Here is a 23,369-nt window from a genome sequence, read left to right as displayed (position 1 = left end):
CACAACAATGCACTCAAACTAGAAAAGATAAATGGACAATTGTTGCACGACAATGCACTCAAACTAGAAAAAGATAAATGGCCAATTGTTGCATGACAATGCACTCAAACTTGAAAAGATAAATGGACAATTGTTGCACGACAATGCACTCAAACTAGAAAAAGATAAATGGCCAATTGTTGCATGACAATGCACTCAAACTAGAAAAAATAAACGGCCAATTGTTGTACAACAATGCACTCGAAGTAGAAAAGATAAATGGCCAATTGTTGCACGACAACACTCAAACTAGAAAAGATAAAAGCTCAATTGTTGTACAACAATGCACTCAAACTAGAATGGTCAGTTATGGTTCATTAACTTTGGAAGTTTTGCTAATGAAAAAAGAAGATGTGGTATTGGCTTTGCTCATTGTTGAAGGCTGTATGGCGACCTATAGTTGTTAAATTTCTGTGTCATTTTGGTGTCTTGTGGAGAATTTGGCAATCATACCAATTCTTCTTTTATCATAAGCAAAACTTTTAAAGTCAATGAACCATAACTGAAGGTTCATGCAAGCAGGGCTAAATAATCTCCATGAACATGAGATATATGATACTGCTTATCCAAAGGGATAAAAACACCAGTTATCTGTTCCAAGTGAATATTCATGTATTGACCCAATCAGATAATTAACATAATGCATTTTTTTTTTTTTTATCAAAACTAGGCATTGAAATACTTTCTCATTTAAACTTTTTAATGGTTTTGCACTAGGGGTTTTGGGGCCCTATATAGCTTGTTGTTTCAGTGTGAGCCAAGGCTCTGTGTTGAAGGCTGAACATTGACCTATAATGGTTTCCTTTTTTTAAATTGTTATTTGGACGGAGAGTTGTCTCATTGGCACTCACACCACATCTTCCTACATCTATTTTTGCAGAGGTTACATGCAACATTTCCATAACTTTTACTTTTATCACAAGAGATATAATATACCCCTAAATTTCTATGCAAAATGTGTGAAAATTGGGTACTCGGTACAATATGGGTAGTGTTGGGATAGTTTACACTTTATACAATTTGTATTACATAAAGATAATTTTGTTTTCTAATTCAATCCATCACAGAATAAAAGCAATCATCAAACTTTCTGATTATAACTGCAATAACCAGATAAACCTCCAAATTAAATTTCATATTTCATAAATTGCAGACATGAATTAATTCCCAACATGCTATAATATTACGATGTTGACAGGAGATTAAATGAGAAAAAAATGTAAGAGAGATTCGTTTGTCAAATATAACAAATGATGACTTTAATCCCAAGTGTAAATTCAGGCAGTATTTTATTCTGAACAAATGCAAACACAATCTCATAAAACATTTATACAATTCATTTAGGATGGCAATAGTGTCAGAGCTGCAATACAGATAACCAACTTGGTATGATTTACTAAGGACACAATCATTATAGTTCACACGGTGTGACAAATAGAATCATCTGTTATCATTTCCAGGGGAGGATGCACGATTTTAGGTAAGGGGAGTGCAAACTTTAAATTTTTGCTATGCAGATCAGGGGGAAAAATCTGTCAGGTAAAATTATCAAAATAGCTTTAATCAGCTGATTACAACCCATGTTTTTCAAATTTTATGGGGTGGCATGCCCACCACCCACTCCCATGCCTCAATCTGGGCCTGATTTCTGCTCTTTCAGAACACCATAATAGTCTTTACTTTAATGTTCTTTTATCATTGTGATTAATATTTATCAAAATTATCAATATGCCAAATAACCTGTTACTACAAAGTTACAGTAGACTTCTAAGTGCAAAATGTATATCTTTAGTTCAACTTTTGACCAAAAAATTGCGATACAAAATTCAGCGTCTCCAGTATATAAATAAGGAGATGTGGTATGATTGCCAATGAAACAACTATCCACCAAAGTTCAAATGAAGTGGATGTAAGCAATAATATATATATATTTTTAAACTCATGAAACATAGAAGATTGTGGATGATTGAATCTTGTCAAAATACATATGGTGATAATACTGTACAGCTTCAGTCTGATAAATTACTAGATTCTATCAAATAAACTTCAAATACTGGCAGGTAAAAAACGAAATTTATACAGAAAAGAATTTTCGGTGCAAATTTGTTAAAATTATAGAAATTAAAGATGCTGTTTAGTCTAATTTTGTGTAATTCAGGGTTTGGTGGGTATGCATTTTTTTTCAAATGGCTTTTAGTAATGGTTTTTTTTTTGCCTTCATGTAATAAAAAGATTATTCATATAAATAATAAATGGTCATCATTGTCTGTATTTTATTTTTATGCTTGTTTTGGCATTTGTACCTATGACCAGTTTTTTAAAAAAAAATTGAGGAAACAAGATGTCTAACAACCAAAATGATGGCAATTGTTTTGTCAAAGTCAAACTTAAATAGACCAGTTCAATGAGACCTTTATTTTCATTAAATTTTAAGAAATTTTGACTTCATACATGTACTTATTATGTAAACAGTATTTGGTATTAGGTTTATTTTTAAACACAAAAGACATAAGAAGTCCTAAAGAGTTTACAGTTAATAATCAAGCATAAAACTACATAGCTCAAGGCAACTCAATGTTATGCATCTCAATCATACTAAAAAGACTTTTCACAACAATATTTCTCCTAGATGAAACTCTAATAAGAAAAGTTTCTGGCTTGAAAATATTGATCCTAGAATTTCTGGATGAATGTAATCATGGAACCCAAAACTAAATACACAAATCATCATAGAACTAAGAATTCTCATTTTCAGGAAAAACTCCTTATGAATGAAATGCAATAATTAAACAAGCTTATACTGTGTATCAAAAACATAATTCATTATAAAATCATTGGATCTTGTAGCTAAAGAAACAGTTTGGCTAATGTCATGATTAAACAGGCCAAGGGTTCAAGTTAAGCATGTTCTTTCTGGGAACTATAAACAATGTTTGCTATTTTCATTATTACGCAACATTAAAATATGCCATGACTATTATGAAATAAACATAAAGGGTTTCCCAGGCAAACTTCATATATAGTTGACCTTGTAGTTTCAAAGGATAAGAAATCTGAAAAATTAAAGCTGTTATCCTATTGTTAGCAAGTTAAAGGTTTGATTGTCTTGCTTGCTTTGTTTGTATAAATGTTTGCTTAAGCATTATAAATGCATACAAGTTGAAGCTATGGTTATCTATTTATTGCAGATGTCAATCTTAATTAAAATGCTTGAGCAAACATTTATACAAACACACCAAGCAAGTCAACCTAACCTTTAACTTTCTAGCATTAGGATAACAGCTTTTACTGATCAAAATAAAATAAAATAAAACAACAAAGACAACAACAAGAGTTTATTATGGTCGACGTGTTTCGCCAACAAGTGTGGCGTCTTGAAGAAGCCACACTTATTGGCGAAACACGTCGACCATAAAAGATAACTGTGAATACCTTAAGGTATCCACCCACTATTACCCAACCGCACGATAACCAATTCAGGTGTTGGTTCACTTTGTTCAAATTCATAATCATAATAAAGTAAGGTCTATGACATGAGAAAGTGTGACAGAAATAATTGTTGTCCATTTAAAAATTTGTAGTATTAGAATGCTGTCACATTGATGAGTAACCAGTATCTACCTCTACTATACTCGAAGTTCTGAATACACATAGCACTACGACCTAAGTAAATGAAATACGAACCTTCCCTGTATCGCCTGGTGCCGGTTGTAATGTAACTGATGCCGGAGCATTGGGTGGCAACTGAAACAAAAGAAAATCATTATTTACAAATGATGAAATTATCATTTTTTTACACATTCATCAGTTTTTGTTTCTTTAAGGTCAGTATTTAGTGGTTGCTGTCTGTCATATCAAAATAAAGTGTACATAATTACCAATGAGACAACTCTACACAAGAAAAAGACGTAAAAGTTAACAACTACATATCACCTTATTTGATTTTTTTTGTTTATCGTTTTATCAGGCTGTGTTTTTTTTGTTGTTGAATCTCAAATTGATTAAAAAAAAAAATTATTTGGGGCCTTTTATAGCTGACTATACAGTATGTTGCTCATTGTTGAAGGATGTACATAGGATAAGAACTTTAAATGTTCAACTGGTGAGCTTTAACAAGTACTACTGAACAATCAAAATTTGTTCAAAAGATATTGCCATGTCTGTAAGTCCCTGGATGGTCAAATAATTGGTCAAGAGGATTAAAATTATATCAGCAAAAAATTACATATCTAAAAGACTTTCAAACAATTTAAGGTCAGACATAAATCTCATGTTCAAATGTCAATGAATGTGTGTCCATCTTAAATTGTATGTGAGTTTGGCAACAGGTCATAATCCTGTTTTTGAACTCTTCTTATTAAATGAACTGTTATAAGTGTCTATAATATTGACCAGCAATGGAAAAAATATTCAAGATTATTTCACAAACTGAATGACAAAATATATGTTAATACTTTTTTTTTTTAAAAACATGTAAATGTGAGTATTTTTTTATGCATTTATTAAACATTAACACAAAGTACTTGTTAAAAAAATCCCATTAAAAAATTACAATGTGTTTTAACAAATTCCCATGAATAAAATATAATGTGTACAAAGAAATTTGAGTATATAATGAGTCTTTTCCTGATCAATATGCAGTAAACAAGTAAACTTTCGCCCACTCACACAATTATTAACTTATCTCTTATAACCTATTGCGTAAAACAACTTGATCATGTAAGCACGATTGTTCGTAAATCATTACTACATTTGTATGCAAATGAAGCTAATGTATTGGATACTATTTCAAGATCAACCTTAAAAGACGCTTTTGTAATAGTTTACTTTTCAATTTTAAAAATATATATATTTATTGAACGGAAGTTGTGTCATGATTTTGACAATAAGAAAGTGTTTAGGTGTATTGCATTATCAACAGAGACAATACAGATATGATTTATGTTGACATGGTTACCAGAACCAGCTAGACACAGGAAATTACTTTTACCAATTTGCAAGTCAGAAACTGGTCTTATTACATTTTTTGCATTATATAAATAAACATAAGTTCTTTTTATTACACATTGCTAGAAATAAATCTAGAGACTGTCTACAGATTCAGTTCATTAAATGCTTACCTATTACAATATCTAGGTCTTAAATTCAGCTAGGACTTGTCAAAGGCATATAATATCTAGCTCTAAATTTAAGATAGGACTTGTCATAGGCATATAATATCTTGTTTAATGAAGATCAGCTTTTACATATTAAGGGTATTTAGACACATATAAATAATTTGAACCAGAAATTTTATTCCTTTTCTAATGTTAACTACTAGATGCATGATTACCGCTTTCACCTTTTTGTCTTTAATTAATTCTAAAAAAATTGCCAGTATTAAGTAGCCACAAGAAAAAAGAAACAAGAAAGACACCATTCCTCCTTACACGATATAGTATTATTTAAATGTGGAACAAAACCTACAGTATTTTGTTTGATAAGTATGAGGACCAAACTCTACTCACGGTATTTAATTTAACTTGAATGGAGACCAAAGCCTATAACTGGTAATATAGGGTACTTCTTTTACTTCTTCATACTTCTTCATATAAAATTAACTCTCTCTTGTTGGCAGAAAATTCAGAATCAGACAACAGTGCTAATATATTTTAAGATGCTGGACCATGCACTAGCTAGGGTGCAGGGTCTTGAAATTGTCATCAAAATGAGATGTACTGACAGTAATTCAACTTTTTTTTTACTCTGCTGCCCTAAAAAGCAACGTCTATCTCTTACAAGGCAAAAATAAAGCTGATGAGAGAATTTTGATAAAAATAGGATCACAGACTCAATGTGTAATGTGTCTTAAGGTATTCTTAAAGAAGATAAATCTACCTTTATAGAGAATGGCAAAGAAATTGATATACATTGTACCAACCAAATATAGCTTCATACCTCATTATCCTGTATCTTAAAGATATACTACCTCATGTTACAATATATTACTTATTTTTGAAGTCATACTGTGAAAATAGAACCATAATTAGAATCAGTTCTACGTCAAAGATTTTTCTTTTGGTAACCTCTAAACATATCATTTCCACAGTTCATATTTATCAATCTAGTTTATGATTCTATTAAATAATCTATGCACTTAAAATTCGGTCACTTGGTACATTAATCAAAATTAAAGACTTTTTAAACATTTTTTTTCATAAAAAAAACTTTTCTACATGAAAGTAAGGGAAATTCCTTTTATAACCTATGATAATATTTTTTTTCTCCCAAACAGAGTCAAATCAGTTCAAAAACAGCAGATAAGAAATTTCATAAAGAATTCAAGAATATATATACCATTAGGGTTGGGATCCCACTTACAAGTTTAATCCCACCACTTTCTCTATGTATGTGCCTGTCCCAAGAAGGAGCCTGTAAGTCAGTGGTTGTCGTTTGTTTATATGTTACATATTTGTTTTTTGTTTATTTTTTTTACATAAATAAGGGCCGTTAGTTTTCTTGTTTTTCATTGACATATCAGGGCCTTTTATAGCTGAATATGCGGTATGGGCTTTGCTCATTGATGAAGGACATACAGTGACCTATAGTTGTTAATTTCTGTGTCATTTTGGTCTCTTGTGGAGAATAGTCTCATTGGCTATCATACCACATTTTCTTTTTTATATTTATTAGATACGCTTGTCAGCAAAAATATTTGAAAACCCAAAATGCATACTATTTGATAGCATGAAATTCAAAAGGGTGTAAATACTACAATCAAACTGTAAACAATAAGATTAAGCTGTTAATATCATAGTTTCTAACCCTGTCAACTGATCCTACTTGATAACATAGGTCCCCTAAATCTGTTCCTTATTATATGAGGGTTCATGTAGAAAATAAGTTAGCAAAAAGTTCTACTGTGGATTCATTTATTTTCGTGGGTACCAATTTTCGTGGATTAAGAAAAACTTGCATATTCATGGATATTTAATTTCGTGGTTTTGCAGAAGACTGCATACAAACCTAAAGAAAAATTATCATTCGTTGAATATTTAATTTCGTGGTTAGACTGTGCCCACGAAATCCACGAAAATTGGTATCCAACAAATAATAATGAATCCACAGTTTATATATTCTTGCTGTCTACTTTGTTGATGCACACCTATATTAATGCAAAGACATTAACCTTACTGGTGTTATACAGAACTGTCTCCATTAAAGAGTCAATAACACCTGTAGGAAATATAGCTGTGATGCAGTTCAACCAGCGCCTATGAACGTTATGTTTTTTAGCAAGCCAAATCAATATATAGTCATGTATACACGGGAAAGAAGAGGACAACAATTGATTGTATACCTAAGCTGTCACTGGTTCAAAACAATTTGGTCACATTAAATACAAAATGTGTTAATATCATGTGACCAATTCTGTACACTGATTGGATTGGTCTATTTTTAAATTAAATACAGACTTCTTTCTATTGTAAATGTCTTCACAGAAAATTGATTACCCATAAACTACAGCAGAAGATATTTTGTAGTGAAATGTATTTATATGAGTTGGGTTGGCCAATAGTAAATCTGTCAATGTGTCTACAGAATAGATAGATAGCTATATAAGGCATCCATGCTAGGAAGAAGACGTCCTTATCTTAATCTGTAATATGTATTTGAAACATTTTGAATTGGTATATTATGCTTGTAATCATTTCAATGTACTCTTATTTGAGATTGATATTATAATTGCCTTTAATTTAAAATTCACCCAATAGAACCCTAGGGCAAGGACATTGGACCTTAATCTCATTACTATTTAAGGAATGACTGTAATATTTTTTCTGTCTATTCGAAAATAACATTAAAAATGTGGTGCACACTGTTAAATAACCCGCTACGCACGTAATTCAGTGTGCACCAAATTTTTTTAATGTTATTTCTTCATAGACAGAAAAAATATTACAGTCATTCCTTAAATAGTAATGATGAGAAATATGTAGGTAAGTATAAGACTTACTCTGTATAATACAGAAGTTTTCCTTTAATTTAATCAGATTATGTTTTGTCAGAATCAAACATGTTGTGGCAATTCTATAGATGAAATGGACTATTGCTACCATCTTATCTTAACACTGCACATAAATGAATTAAAAGACAATTTGATTTCCAATGTTTGAGAAGAAATGAAGTTAATCACAGTTTATTGTGTTAACTTGAACAGTAATTGACAAATGAACCAGTAAATGTCTCCTATTATTCACATACAAATATCATTCACTTTTATTTCAAAATACAGCTATATTTAACTAAAAACAATTCCTTAAAGATTAATTATAATGAACATCTGAAATTCTTTTACAGTTATCTTATTTGCTGATTAAAAAGTTTTGAACCGGGCCAACATGAGTTTTATGTACATGCATGGGAGGCAATTAAGATATTAAACAAATAATCATGGCCTTACAAGTATCAGAGTAAAAGAAAGCTAAGATTTATGTAGGCTGATGTTTCTAGCCACATTCAAAAATGGTCAAAATTGAAAGGGAGTTAAATATAATATGAACATTTCTTTAATATGTTGGCAAAAGAAGTATTTCAAGTGAGCAAACATCTTAAAACCTTGCCACATTCTGTATGTGCCTGTCCCAAGTCAGGAGCCTATAATGCAGTGGATATTTGTTGTTGTCTTTTCTATTTGTTTTTGTTTATTGTTTTGTACAAAAGTCAGTTAAGTTTTCTTGTGTGAATTGTTTTACATTTGTCAATCAGGTTCTTTGATAGCTTACTGCCATACGTCACGCTTTAGTTGTAAACTGCTTTGTCATTTGGTTTCTGGTGGAGTGTTGTCTCATTGGAAATCAAACCACATCTTCTTAGTTTTATTTTTTATAACAAAACATCTATCTCTATTCACTAAAATCCAGAAATATGAAAAATAATGAGCGAAATTCTAAACATTGTTTCAATGTTTCATTCCATTCGCAATTTCATTTTACACTTCTCAAAACCTGACAAATAATTTAAGAGTTTAACTTGGTATGTGGAACCTTTAATTCAGTATCTGTGTTTGTTTCTTGTTTTAAATGTATAAGAATCATATCAAATCTTATTCCAAATATATAAAGAAAACAATAACTTTAAAATTACCTCAAAGAAGAAAGGATAAGCATTTGGACCTAGTTTCTTGATTAATCTTTCCTGAAGTCTTGTTAGTGGTCTTTGTTGGTCTTTAATAGGTGGATAAACTTGCATGGAGGCCAGAAAAAGGTCCTTTCTAAACGTAAGTCCCAAGACATCAAGGTCCTCCCTGCCATAACGGAAAGCTGCCAATACATGTGCAAAAACTTTTCTTTCTTTCAAATAGTCTGGATCAACTAGGACTACACCATCTGAAATAACATCAATTATACATTTCATTTAAGACATTTTTTAATTAATACTGCGTGTTTTTGTTTTGTCATTACAGAAGGTTTTTTAATGAGTATGATGTTTTGTCATAACAGAAAGCCTTATGTTCTTTACTCATTTTTTTTTTTTTTAGATTTTAGTTATCTTCTAATCTTTTTTCTCACCAGACCAGTTCTTTTTTTGCACACAAATGGATAACAGGAATCATTAAAATATATTTTTGTACATTTGTATACATGTACTAATTTTCATCTTTATCAAATATAGCTATGGTTTTTATGTTTATATTGAACAATAACTGTTTAAGTTCTGTAATTTTCTTATGTATATATGTAATGGTGATAATTTTGATGGAAGATAATTGAAGGACAATTGAAGGTTGTTGCTCTTATATTCTTTTATGATTTGAACACTTAGGACTTTGCACTGTGATTTGAATAAAGCAATTAGTTTGTTTATATTATTGTTCATCTTATTGCATAATTTTTTTTTTATATCCTATATTTATATTGATCTGACAGAAACCATTCTGACAGTATTTATAAACAGAGTAATCCTACAAAAACATCTTACAAAAGAGGCTGATTTATTTCTGTTTCAACATAAAATACCATTCAATTTTGAAAAGAATGACATTTGTGTTTAAGTTTTATCAAAGCAACCTGAAAAGCAATCTTCCTTCTGAGTCTGTACTCCTAGATTTAACATCAGTCTTAAAATACTGATCAGAATTACCTAAGATTAGAAATGGTTTCATTATAACAGTCTCATTATTCTAGTGATATTTAGAGCCGAAGCCCTGGGAAATTTTCTGTAAAGTTTCTTCAAACCAATCAACACTTAAAAGGATTCATTTCACCATGATTAACAGATATTAAACTTTACATTATAAAAGAATGTTAAATTCAGGCTTACATTGATTTTTATTTTATTTTAGAATGATTCTGTGTATAATAAAGCAAACTTTATGTAATAAATGTATCTTAATCAGTTAACCTATGAATACATTAGATGTATGTGTCTAATTTAAAAGACTGCTAGAATTTTATAGTTTAATACACAGTTCTATAATAGATATATGATCTACACACACTTTTACAAAGACACAACACAATAAATTGAAGAAATATTCATAACACAGAAAATATCTTGGCTCAAATTTAAATAGGTGCATGAAACCTGCTCTTACATTACTGAAAATTCCAAAATTATTGCGTGCATTTATTATTGAGATTTTGATTTTTGCAATATTGAGAAGAATCCTGTTTAGTTTATATAACAAAAATTCAAAATGCAAGTTTAAATTATCGCGATTATAACCCTGTCGCATTTTTTGCAATGATAAAAACATCGCAATAACTTCTGAATTTACAGTATTACGACCGAGATTCTCATGAGTTTTCATTTACATGATTAACCAATTTTTTAGTCAGTTTTTCTATCATTACTTTATTAAGATCTGTTTTTTCAAATATCAAGTATTTCAAACAAAATTACTGTGATTCATTTGAAGTAAACATTTGAATTGTTTTACATTTGCAGGCCTGTAGCCAGGAAATTCTAGGGGGTAATATTTGGACTCACAAACTCAACTTTAAAAGTCACAATTCAAACAGAACGTTGACTTTAACAGTGCTTATTTATTTTCAGTACAAACCCCCTGAACCCCCTGGCTACTGGTATGATGTTGTTATGATGCAGCCTTTTATATCTTTTAACGCAGTATGGTTTTGCTCAATAGACATATTTACACTTGTATGCAAATTTGTCCGCCATTATATAACATCACACAGGTTCCCGTAAACTTTGACTTCATAATTCAAAACATATGACGTCACAACTAAAAAGTGATTGTTGCTTAACGTCAAAAGGTTATTCGGAGGTGATGTAAGGTCATTCGGAGGCAAGATACAGCTCAATACCAAAAGTGTAAATACGTTTATGTAGAAGGCAGTACTGTAACCTATGTGTGTTCTAGCTATTGTACTGTTCAATATTTTGGGTAATTCCTGAAATCTTTTTTCTGCATTGACAATCAATAAATGGACTACCTTGTTTACTGGATATATATATTGATTATCATTATTCATTGTAGAATATACGTTGTCTTCAATATGCGTGAAATATTTGCCACTTGACGTAACACAAAAATCAACTATCAATCAAACTATAAGCTTGTAAATTGACTTAATAAATACAAATTAATTTGTTTCCTCATATAAAAATTTTCAAGACTGATTTTTTTTTAGAAATTTTCGTGATAAATCCTTAATTCTGTGTGAACAAGAGCATTTATTTTTCTGACTCAATGCCTCGTATATACTTTATACAGTAGTTGGAAATTACAAATGTCCATAACATGGTAAAAATCTTTCCTTTATTCACACAGTAACTAACCTATAGGATCTATGTGTGTTATGTGGTCTATAAAATCTCTTTTTCCCAGGTAGGCTGTAATCTGAAAGATAATGGAATCATATAAAAAGTACATCACATTGATATTATCACATGTTTATGATGTGATAATATAGAGAGTATTATATGGCTTTATATTAACATCAGTATCAACCTAAGACACCAAGGTAATCCCTAGAACTTAGCCAGGTGGATTATTGATATTGAAAAGTCATATCATATATACACTTTATCATATATCTATATAAGGTGTGTGTCTTTCCCTCCTCTGTACACTTCATAAATGGTACAGTATTAGCACAGCCATGATTAATTTCTAATATGTTTAAATAATGCATGACATTATGTTCATTTTCTTTATATCCAGACGTAGATGCATTTCGAAGCACATGCCTACACATAATTTTTGCATAAATATTTTTTTTTTATTGTAGAAAACCAAAACGTTAACGTCTGTAGATGCATGTGAACTTACCAAAACTTTTTAATTACCAAATGTCATTTCTACACTAGTCTATCATTCAAATTGTTTGGAGTATTGGACAAAATTGTATGTCATATTGCCCCTCATATAAATATTTTTCAATTAGTTGTTGGCTTTTAACTAGCTTTCCACTTGGTCTTCATCCAACCAACAATAAAACCCTTGCCACAGTTGGGTGTCCCTTTGGCTGTGTAGAATGTATAAATATGCAGACTAGGCCTGTCAGAATGGGGCCGTTTAATTCAATGTCTACTGTGAGAGGATGCCATACTCTCTATACTTTAAGAAATTTGCAACAATTCATTTTATTTACATTTGCAGAAAAATTATCAGAAAAGTGAAGACAAATATGAGACGATCAGTAGTCGATTTTACAAAAAAACTTAGGATTAAGATTTATCGTAAGTATACTGATTTGTTCATGATCGACTTAAGACCAATCTTAGTTGTAAGTTTTTTTGTGAAATCGACTCCAGAATGACAAGAATCTGCCAATGAGAATGCATGATCCTTATTGTTCGGTCATTGTATTAAAAGACTTCATGTGAAATAACTTTGGCATGCAGGCATACAACTGAACTAAGTCAAAATTGAAGTGCAAGATACAGGCACTCAAAACAGCCAATTATTCAAATTGATAATATTTTGTCATTTTTGTATTAAGGATGCTTAATAATTTCTTTTTCCCTGGTAATGCCCTTCAGATATTACAGAACATATCTATTGATTTCTCTATCTCATCAGAACACAGCAGATAAAATGTCAAATGCAATTAACATCCTCTGATCATATGCTGAACCATTAATACCTAGGAATTACATGATAGAGTAAATTGTTTTAATTAGTAAATCATAAATATTTTCCTCTCTGAAGGTCAATATACTGCTCTAGTGTAAAACCTTTCACTTCTAAGCTCCAAATCAATTTTACAGACATATTTTTTGCCATTCACAGCGTCCATACCACATGATATGAATGAGTTGGTTCAAGAACACAGTTATCTTATAATGGATTGTGTAATGCATTTCTTTTAGACAAAAAAAGAATTTCACACCTGCTCTATCCATCTGTTAAATTCAGTTTGACGGCTTCAGACATATTTATTTTTGGCCTTTTTAAACTAGACCAAATCACCATGATCACTACTTTACTTAAAATGCATGGCCCCCAAATTATTCAAACATGTTTTATCCCCTCCCCTCCCCCCCCCCCCTAACTTACTATTTTCGGCATAAAATATAAGGAAATTAATTTGGAAGGTGTATGAAAATTAGCTTGTTATACACTGTTCACACTAGAGACTCTATTTGTAGACAACAAAAGTCAAAGGACTATAACTGTGTCCCCAGACAAGATGTGCATATAATCATAATTAACACAACTGCCTTACTGCATACCAAATATCATTGACCTATCAGTAGTGGGTGGTTCTCCTTAAACTGACCTAAACACAATTATAACATGAAAACTTAAGTAAGTTGCAAAGTCAATTTAAATCATGACATAAAGCTAAGAGGCAGGCTAAAATAAACTCATGAACATGAGATGTACCAATGCTTTTAAAACTGAACCAATTTCACAGACCTATACTGACCTAGTTACAAATACAATGCATATTGTTGCTACCTAACAGTATCCATAGGTCTCATATTTTTTTGACTTGAATAAGATGTCAGAGACAAAAAGAATTCTGTTTTTAGGTTGGCAATTATACCACTTCATTTGACAACAGAAAATTTATCTTCCACAATAACTTGAAAACAAGAGGCTCTCAAGAGCCTGAATCGCTCACCTTAATTTTTTTGGTTAAATCTCTCATCAATAATTATTTTGGCTTTTCAATTTATTTAAATGTTCTTTGAATCGTCCTTTTTTCTTCAAAAGCCAAAAAAAATATTCATTTTCTCCTATGTTCTATTTTAGCCATAGGAGCTATGTTTCTTAACATACAAGGAAATAAAATATAAAATTTATACTAGATACTCTGAAACTCATTATGCCTAAGTTTGGCTGCAACTGATACAGCAGTTTCAAAGGAGATTTTTTTTTAAAGTAAGTCAACATGATGAACAAATTGTGAAAAAAGTCTTTAAAGGGCAATAACTCCTTAAGGGGTCAATTGACAATTTTGGCCAAATTGACTTATTTGTAGATCTTACTTTGCTGAACATTTTTGCTATGAACAGTTTATCTGTATCTATAATAATATTCAAGATAATATTCGGGCCAGGTGAGCTAAAAATGTACTGACATATACGACCAATTACAATTAGGTATCACTGTTTTCTGTAACAAGTTTGATAACTACCAAAAGCCAACTACTGCAATAATATGCTGTTTGTTTTTCAGGTTTTTACTTGTAATGAAAATCAATACTTACTTTTGCATTTGGACTGCTTTTCTTGAAAACTCTGAAAAAGAACAATTTATAATTAAAAGTTGATTGTCAGATACAAACACTCATACTTGATGTGTGAGTCACAAATTAGGAAACTTTTATATAACACTGAAAAAAGACAAAAACTATGCAAATACATTATACAACCATGGAAAAAATAAAGAAGAATTTTCAGAACTTATAGTTGTGTTTTAAATATACATGTATGGACCTACTAACCTGCAAATATCATGGATGTTGGCTGCGAATATCAATAAATAATGCAGTCAAGTCAAGTGAATTAAATACATCTTTTATTATGTCACAGGTATAGAAGATGGCACAGATATTATATAATAATACCATTTCTTTATTCACATATATATATATATATATATATAAAAGTAATGCACCGAATAGGCAGAAATGTGTTTTTTTACTACATTTGGTAAATGACAATCTTTTTACATGTATCAAGTTTTAATCAAATCTATTCTCAGTATATTCTACCACTATCTTACATTTCTTCTACCAACATGACCAATACCCATAAAATGCAGTTTGAAAATGTAAAATAACAATGGTTTAAAGACCATTTAAATTGAATTGTAGATAGCAGGTTCTTTCAGCAGTCGATCTAACTTGTTCATGATCTGTAGGAAGACCAGATAATTCTCTACAAGTTTACTGTAATTCACAATAATTATCCCCCATATAAAATCCATCTCAAGATTTCAAATAATCAAACTTATACTATAAATCCTAACAAGAGCATGATTTCGTAACATTATTAACCTTATTTGTGTAACAACCAAAGCAGCTATTGGTTTTAAAAGTCACAAAGAGTTTAGATATGCTACTTTTACATTTTACCCTTTTTGATGAACCTATTTTTTCCCTTCTTTCTTTTTTTAAATAAAGAGCAAATATCTCCCTTTAACACTTCCACTGGGTTTAATATATGGGTTATTAATTTCAATTCCTGATTAACTATTTACCCACAAAGGTTTAGAAATAATGTTTAGCTGCCCTACACTAACACAATTATCTTTTATTACTTGAAGTTGATATATTTAGTAGATTCAGTGATAGCAGATCTATAGCCAGACCATAACATGAGCGTGAGTTTCTTGTAGCTTATAGCTGTGTTCATACTTATATGTGCTAATATGTGTTCTTGACATGTATGTTAACTTCTAACAAGAGGCTGTCATAACGACAGCAAACCAGATTTATGAACATTTATTTGTGTCCTGGCAATATCACCAGAACCACTACTGATGATTAGTGAAAGTGAAAATCGTCAATATCAAATTTGACCTCCATTTTGTCATCAGTATCAACATATTAAAATTTGAAAAGCTTAGATTGAATGGTTCGTGAATAAATGCAACAACGTAAATGGAAACACCATTTTACGATCTTTCAAGAACCATAACTCCTGAATGGTAAAAGTCAAAATCGTCATTATTTAACTTGACCTCTATTTTGTCATCAGTAACAACATATTAAAATTTGAAAAGCTTTGGTTGAATGGTTCATGAGAAAATGCACGGGCATGACTGGAAACACCATTTTTCAATCTTTCAAGAACCATAACTCCTGAACGGTAAAAGTCAAAATCGTCATTATTGAACTTGACCTTCATTTAGTTGTCAGTAACAACATATTAAAATTTTAAAAGGTTTCGTTGAATGTTTCATGTGTTAATGCACGGACAACATTTGATTGCCGCCCGTCTTCCTGACCGTCCGACTGCCAGCATCCCCAAATCATTATAACCGACATTTTTGTCACAAAAATCCGGTTAAAAATCACAGATGATGCTTAAAAATCTTCAAATATTGCATAGTCGAAGGAAAATCTTTTTGAAAACAGTACAGGTATTGTTTAAATTACTGCACATTCTTTATTACCCTATAATTGAAGGCAGAACACTTGCTAAAGTGATGCTTAAAGTTAATTGACATACCCATTAAATATATGTAATTAAAACAACTTATGTTTATTTTTAACATTTTGTACTTGTAAATGTTTTAGTAGGGTTTTGAGATGAAATAGTGCTAATTTTAACACTTGACCTTTTATTTCAACTTTTACACTCCTTTACTCCACCCTCCCACATTTGTTCCTGTTTTAGTCCTTCATTCTCTATTTTGTAAAATGTCCAAAAGTAATATGGATTGCATTTTCTTCAAAAATATTTTTAATGCCATTAATCCCCTTTTATTGTATAGCAATATATATTTGAAAGTAAAATTGGTTTAAACTAAGATTTTGTCGTTGATGAGGTCATAAATTTTGAATATTTATTGCACTAGTGCAATATTGGAATTTTTTGCAAGCTAACGGTTGGTTACTTTCTATGGGAAATATTATATTTCTATGCAATAATAATATATCCTAAACATTATTCAAAATCATCTAGAACATAATTCATGGGTAACTCTATACTAAATAAAGTTTTTTTTTTATATTTCCAGTAGAACAACTGAATGAATACTCTGTTGTATCTAGTTTGTTTACATGAAAACCATATGTTTCAATTACTCAATGTTTCCTTAGCTACATGCAGGTGCATTGGCTCTTAGTTGTCCGCTGTTCAACTCTCAACTCTCGTAACCATTATCATTTCTCCTACCTAAACCTCTAATAAACAAAGTCAAACCTTGTGTAATTGTATACCAGTAAATATCTCTCTTTTAACTCTAAATAATATTTTTTTTACATTTGCATTTTAAAACATAATAGGACAATGGTTCAAAGGCCATTTAAAATAAATTATTTCAGTTTAATTCTTATAATGCAAATTAAATCATTTCCTAATTACATCAAAATTTGATTTAGTATTTATTCATTCCACTTTAGTACCTAATAAACACTATTTGTAATTTTAGATGAATTTTAGTATATCAGATGAATTACTTACAAATTTGACTAGATAAATCTTGATAGTTGCCTTTTGATAAATAAATGTACAAGACTTGTATAGAATAGGAAAAATAATCTCACAAAAAAATGAACACACGATGAAAAGACACACATATATATACTGTAAACCAACTTATTTTCGCGGATACTTCATTTCGCGGTTTACCCTTTTTAGACCACTTCGCGGCTATTTAATTTCGCGATTTTCTGAAGTTCAATAAGGAATGAATTATGTATAACACATTCGCGACGATTAATATTCACATTATTTTTCAATTCGAGAAAGTCGCGAAAATAAATCGCTCGCGAAAATAAGTTGGTTTACAGTATAACAGATGAATTGCTTCCAAATTTGACCAGATAAATCTTGATAATTGCCTTTTGATAAATAAATGTACAAGAATTGTATAGAATAGGAAAAATAATCTCGCCAAAAAATGAACAGACGATGAAAAGACACACACAAATCTACACCCTACCTTGTTTTACTTGCTGAAATTTTAAGACTGTCTCCCACAGTATTTCTACAAGGCATGTTGGTCAGAAAAAACAACCAGACACAATGAAGACTTGTTAAACAAATGACTTTTTACTTAATTAACTAATATCATTAACATGTGATCCTTTCAATCGGCTTTGTTGTCACGTTGATGTGTAGTACTTTTCTATTTTTGCTGAAAGCTGATGAAGTAACATTAATAAAAGAAGAAGTTCGTGACAAAGACCTTAGGTGATTACAGTCAGGTGAACGCCAATCAGCTCGCCAATCAACTCAATCAATACGCTGATTCTGTTGATCACACTGTTTGTTATTTCTATGAAATATGTCAATAAAAAAAATTCTTGCACATTAATTTTTAGTAAAAAGATCTATAAAAATCAATTCTTCCATAAATATGTATAACACTCATCTCACTAACAATTCTAATTAGAATTTCTAATCTCATATTTATAGATATTGGATTACTAATTAGCCAAAATTTAAAAAAAAAGAAAAAAAGAAGGTTTTTTTTAAACTATAAAGATACAAAAGACAAAATTGAAATGCCATAATTTTTCATATATCTAAAATTTTCATACTTAACTTTATATTCTAGTTACTTAAATTGATTTCATCTTTTTTGGTATTTCATTAGTTCAAGAAGGACGCCTGTGCAAGGAATGTATGTCAGATAAAAAAAAATATTTTGACATGTCTGTACCTATTAATTTAAGCTTATTTAATAGACATGGGGTTTTCTCACAGAATCTGTAATGTCTAAACTTTTTGTTTTTACATATTCTTTTTATTAAAGAATTTAGGTAAAAAAAAAATTCAGAGAGTGAGACTGTGAGTAACTGGTTTTTCTCATTGTTGAAGGCTGCCTAGTTACATGCAATTGGTTAAATCAAATGCCAATTGGACTCTGGTGGATTATAAGTTGTCTCATTTTGGCAATACTATATTAAACAGAAGATGTGGTACACACTATAATAGTATGTATATTTTTCATAAAACTATGAAAATAAATCAAGAATTTAGGAGAAATAGTTGTCTTAACTAGTTAAGTCTGTTGTTATAAAATACATATACTTGGTAGGAAAGAGGGAGAATTGTCTAACAGCACTATGATGGGAACAATATAACCATTGTCCAATTAAGATCATTAGTCACTGAGGTAACCTGCAGGAACAACAAGACGTAAAGAACACATATATATATATATTCACGAAAGATAACAGTTGGGTTTTTTATATCAACAAGTCAAGTTTACCTGGGGTGAGGAGTTATTTAAAACTCCTGTATAATTAACCAATGAGGTTGCAAGATCACACAACCCCCCCCCCCCCCCCTCCTCCTTTTTCTCATCTTATTTTCCCAAACAAAAATGTGTCTGCCCCAACAATATTTCAAACAAAATATGATTGAAAACAGAGCAATAAATAAATGCAAATAAATTACAGCTTGTTGTTGTCCCAAGCACTTAATTACCATTGCTTTATATTATGGATTTTTAAGATAGCAAAAACTGACTAATTGATTTATGAATTACTGTATGCTCAACAAATCTTGTAAATTATTGCATGAATATTCTGGACAAAAACAAAATAATTACTCATTTCATAGTTTTGTATGTAGACTTCACATGTTAAAATTGTTGGTATTCAAGAAGGACTATGATTTTTACCCTAACCATTACCATATTTATTATTTGTCATGAACCATTAAAAATTAATTTCCTTAACTCAGCAATAACTGCATTTATGTCAGATGCTAAATTGAGTCCATCTATGCATGTAACTGTATATTCTTTTTTTCAACCATCCATCTCTGCCATGTGTTTTTTTCCATGCACCACTAACAAAAGCAGTAAATCAAAATGATACCGCATTTTCAGTGTTTTTTTCTTAGTGAGATCATCACCATTGACTTCTTAATTTTCAAGGTGATACTGTGTACTGATCAAGGTCATAATGTATACAGATATGCAGATCAGGGGCGGAGCCTGCCATTTCAAAAGGGGGTTGGGTCCTAACCTAGGAGAAAAAGGGGGGGTTCCAACTACTTGTTCCTTTACAAATGCATTAATCGTCCAAAAATAAGAGGGGTTCCAACCCCGGGACCCCCCTTGGATCTGCCACTACAGATTGGTTAAAAAAAGTAAAAGAATAACAAAAGTACCAAACTCTGAGGAAACTTCAAACAGAAGTTCATAATCAAATGGCAAAATCAAAAGCTCAAACACATCAAACCATTTGATAACAACTGTCATATTCCTGACTTGGAACAGGTGTTTTATCATGTAGAAAATTGTGAAATAAACCTGGTTTTATAGTTACACTTTTGATGAAAATTGAATTTGAACTGTAAGTCTTCAAAGTACAATATTAAAAATCAATAGCAAAATCAGCTTTTGGAAAAATTTAGTATAAAACACAAAATATAGATCAAATTGATCCCAGTAATTAAAGCAAAAAAAATATTGGAACATTGACGAAAAACAATTTGTTACTGCTCTGTTCAATACGGAAATTAATTAATCAACATTTGATTATAAGTGAAAAATTTCATCTCTTCTAATTAGGAAATGTATATAGTTTAAGGATTACTGAGTCAATACTAATTTCATTGAGATATGTATTATGGGATTAATTTCAAAAGGTAAAAGGGATGTCCCCATTTGAGATGTTTATCATGAGTAAAGAGTAGCACTTTTATATACATAGCTGTAAAGTACGTTTTCTCATATCTATCATCATCATTGACACATATTTCATATAAGTTCAGAGCTACTAGATTCATACTTGTTTATTACCTTCTTGTTTGCTTGAAATTAATGCATTTTTATGCATGTTTGCAATTGTTGCATTCAAATTTTAACCTTCCTAGCTACACTAATTCTATTGTGAAATAAATACAATCAACAACAAAATTTGTCTACAGATGGTTTTTCTATCAAGTCTTTCAAAACAATGAGCCAAAGAGAAAAAACTTCCAGAAGACAATGGTATACAAAATGGAAGAGACCTAACAATCAACAATCCACAAAACATCCCACAGTAAAATAAAGATAAGATGAAGAGGAACCCTATCAAAAACAGAAGGTGAGCTTAAGTACTCCGGAAAGGAAGAGTACTTCCTGCTCCTCAAGTGGTACTTGGATCTTAAACAATGTAAATTTTTTAGTAACATTTTTGTGTCAATGTAAGTATGATGAAGGTAATCTGTGTACACAGCATTTATTTGTGTAGCTGTCTTATGATCATATATTGTGTATGGCTGCAGATGCATTTTGCTTCTAAACTTGTTATCGGGTTGTTGTCTCTTTGACACATTCCCCATTTCCATACTCAATTTTATTGTTATGCTTGAACAACTTTCCTGTCTTTTTCTGCAAAATAATTATAAGAAAGCCTTCATATTGTTTCTGACAGTTTATTTAATTAAATAAGAGATAAGGTAGGAAGTAAATGTGTACTTCTCGCTGACTGTAAACATGTTTTGAGCAGATAAAGAAGCACATCAGATAACTGCATTTCTGATATCATTAAGACACGATTAATATGTTTCTGTAACAGCAATCTAGAAATCCAAAATTTGCCAAAGCATATTTATCAATGATATATAATATTTTGTATCTTTACTGATTATTCCACATCTTTTTTAACCTCATTTCTAGAAATTACTGCATTACTTTTTTTTCTTCAGCATTTAATTTTCCTAATCAAGTTTCATTTGCATCAACAGAAATTTTAAAGTACAATCTTACCCTGTCATCCAAAATGGCGCTTGTCTTAATCACAATAAAATTTTGAAAATATTCCTTACAAACATTAGTGTACATTGTTTTTCTCAGAATAAATCATCATCACGTCCTAGTTAATGTATTTTCACAGTTGAGGTTTTGGCAAAACTCTCACTAATAGTGATTGGAAAGTCATTACCCCTACACAACTAAAACGAAACTAGCAAGAACCCTGTTCTACTTATATTTAGCATCTCTTTGTTAACACAAGAATGTTTCTCTCTTAGGAGTTATGCAGCAGTCCAAAATCCTTATGAAAGATTCTTAACAACTGATTAATCACTTCTCGAATTATGGTAAGGCAATTTAAATTTCTATTTTCCAAGAGAAAATACACATTTGGGAGTTAGCTCTTATGTAAACAAAGTTTCCACATTTTAAACCAGTCGTGTCAAACATCTTATGTCTGAGATAAATCTCCCTAAAAATGAATTAAAGAAGACTATCACATACCACATCTTCTTTTTTATATTTACAGTACCGTAACTAAGAAAGACACAGCAACCCAACTACACTATAATCAAAAGACATCTAAATATACATAGTAGTAACATGGACAATCAAACAAAATTATAATTGCATGTACATTGTATGTATTTGTGCATTGTCTGTAGTACAGTCTTGTGTGTAATTAACTAGGGAAAGAGCTGAGGATCATTATTCAAAATAATAGTTTTATCAGATGTCTTTGATTTAGTATACATAAAAATTTAATATATGAATTCATTAGGGCCCCCTCTTAGGCAGTCAGTGGGCCCCCACTTTTAGATCCGCCAGTGTTTAGCTGCATTTTACGTAAATAATTGTCATTTCAATGTATCTATTTTAAGATCCTCTATAAATTAAAATGTGTGGACAATTAGGATTGGAAAACTGATGGTTTACCTTTACATGAAGCTGGAAATAGCTTTGAGAACATGTAAAGAGCACATCTAAGTACAAGTGTTACGTAATATAAAGAAATCAACATATTTAAACCTGAACCAACAAACAAATCATGTATAAGTCCTTTGAAATAAATATGTATTAATGAATTTTTTTAAATATCAAATACTAATTCATAGCTAAGCAATTTAAGATATTCAATGTATTCAAATCTTGATTCTATATAAACCATCAATTAATAAAGCCTGTTAAGTTTATATCATTTATTCATTCAAATATCAAAGTACTCTAACCATGAGATATGTACCAGTGATGAATAAAAGTACCCCAAGATTATGGCAAGATACAAGCTATGAATAAAAGTATTCTGAGATATCAATTGTGAATAAAAGTACCCAAGACACTAACTGTGAATAAAAGAACCCTGAGATACCAACTGTGAAAAAAAGTATCCTGAGATATCAACTGTGAATAAAAGTACCCTGAGATACCAAACTGTGAATAAAAGAACCCTGAGATACCAAACTATGAATAAAAGTACCCTTAGATACCAAACTGTGAATAA

The 23,369-nt window shown here is 30.6% G+C and overlaps 1 protein-coding gene across 3 annotated transcripts in view; it reads right to left on the bottom strand.

Annotated features, from left to right (window-relative positions):
* The window catches only part of LOC134711861 (beta-arrestin-1-like), a 65,068-nt gene that overhangs the window by 20,371 nt on the left and 21,328 nt on the right, over positions 1-23,369 (bottom strand). Inside the window, exons 1-5 of one of the 3 annotated variants that reach the window (XM_063572808.1) lie at positions 21,884-21,996; positions 14,706-14,736; positions 11,824-11,884; positions 9,166-9,407; positions 3,724-3,783 (exon numbers count right to left, since the gene is read on the bottom strand). In XM_063572808.1, the coding sequence (XP_063428878.1) occupies positions 3,724-3,783; positions 9,166-9,407; positions 11,824-11,884; positions 14,706-14,736; positions 21,884-21,891 (402 nt within the window). In that variant the 5' untranslated portion in view covers positions 21,892-21,996. Of the gene's footprint in view, positions 1-3,723; positions 3,784-9,165; positions 9,408-11,823; positions 11,885-14,705; positions 14,737-18,112; positions 18,325-21,883; positions 21,997-23,369 lie in introns of those variants that run through there. The other 2 variants (XM_063572806.1, XM_063572805.1) reach the window with 2 other exon arrangements.

Source organism: Mytilus trossulus, chromosome 3, assembly GCF_036588685.1.
Source record: "Mytilus trossulus isolate FHL-02 chromosome 3, PNRI_Mtr1.1.1.hap1, whole genome shotgun sequence".
In the NCBI taxonomy this organism is placed as follows: domain Eukaryota; kingdom Metazoa; phylum Mollusca; class Bivalvia; order Mytilida; family Mytilidae; genus Mytilus; species Mytilus trossulus.
Note: the sequence above shows the minus strand (reverse complement) of the source record. Positions and strands in the feature narration are given on the sequence as shown.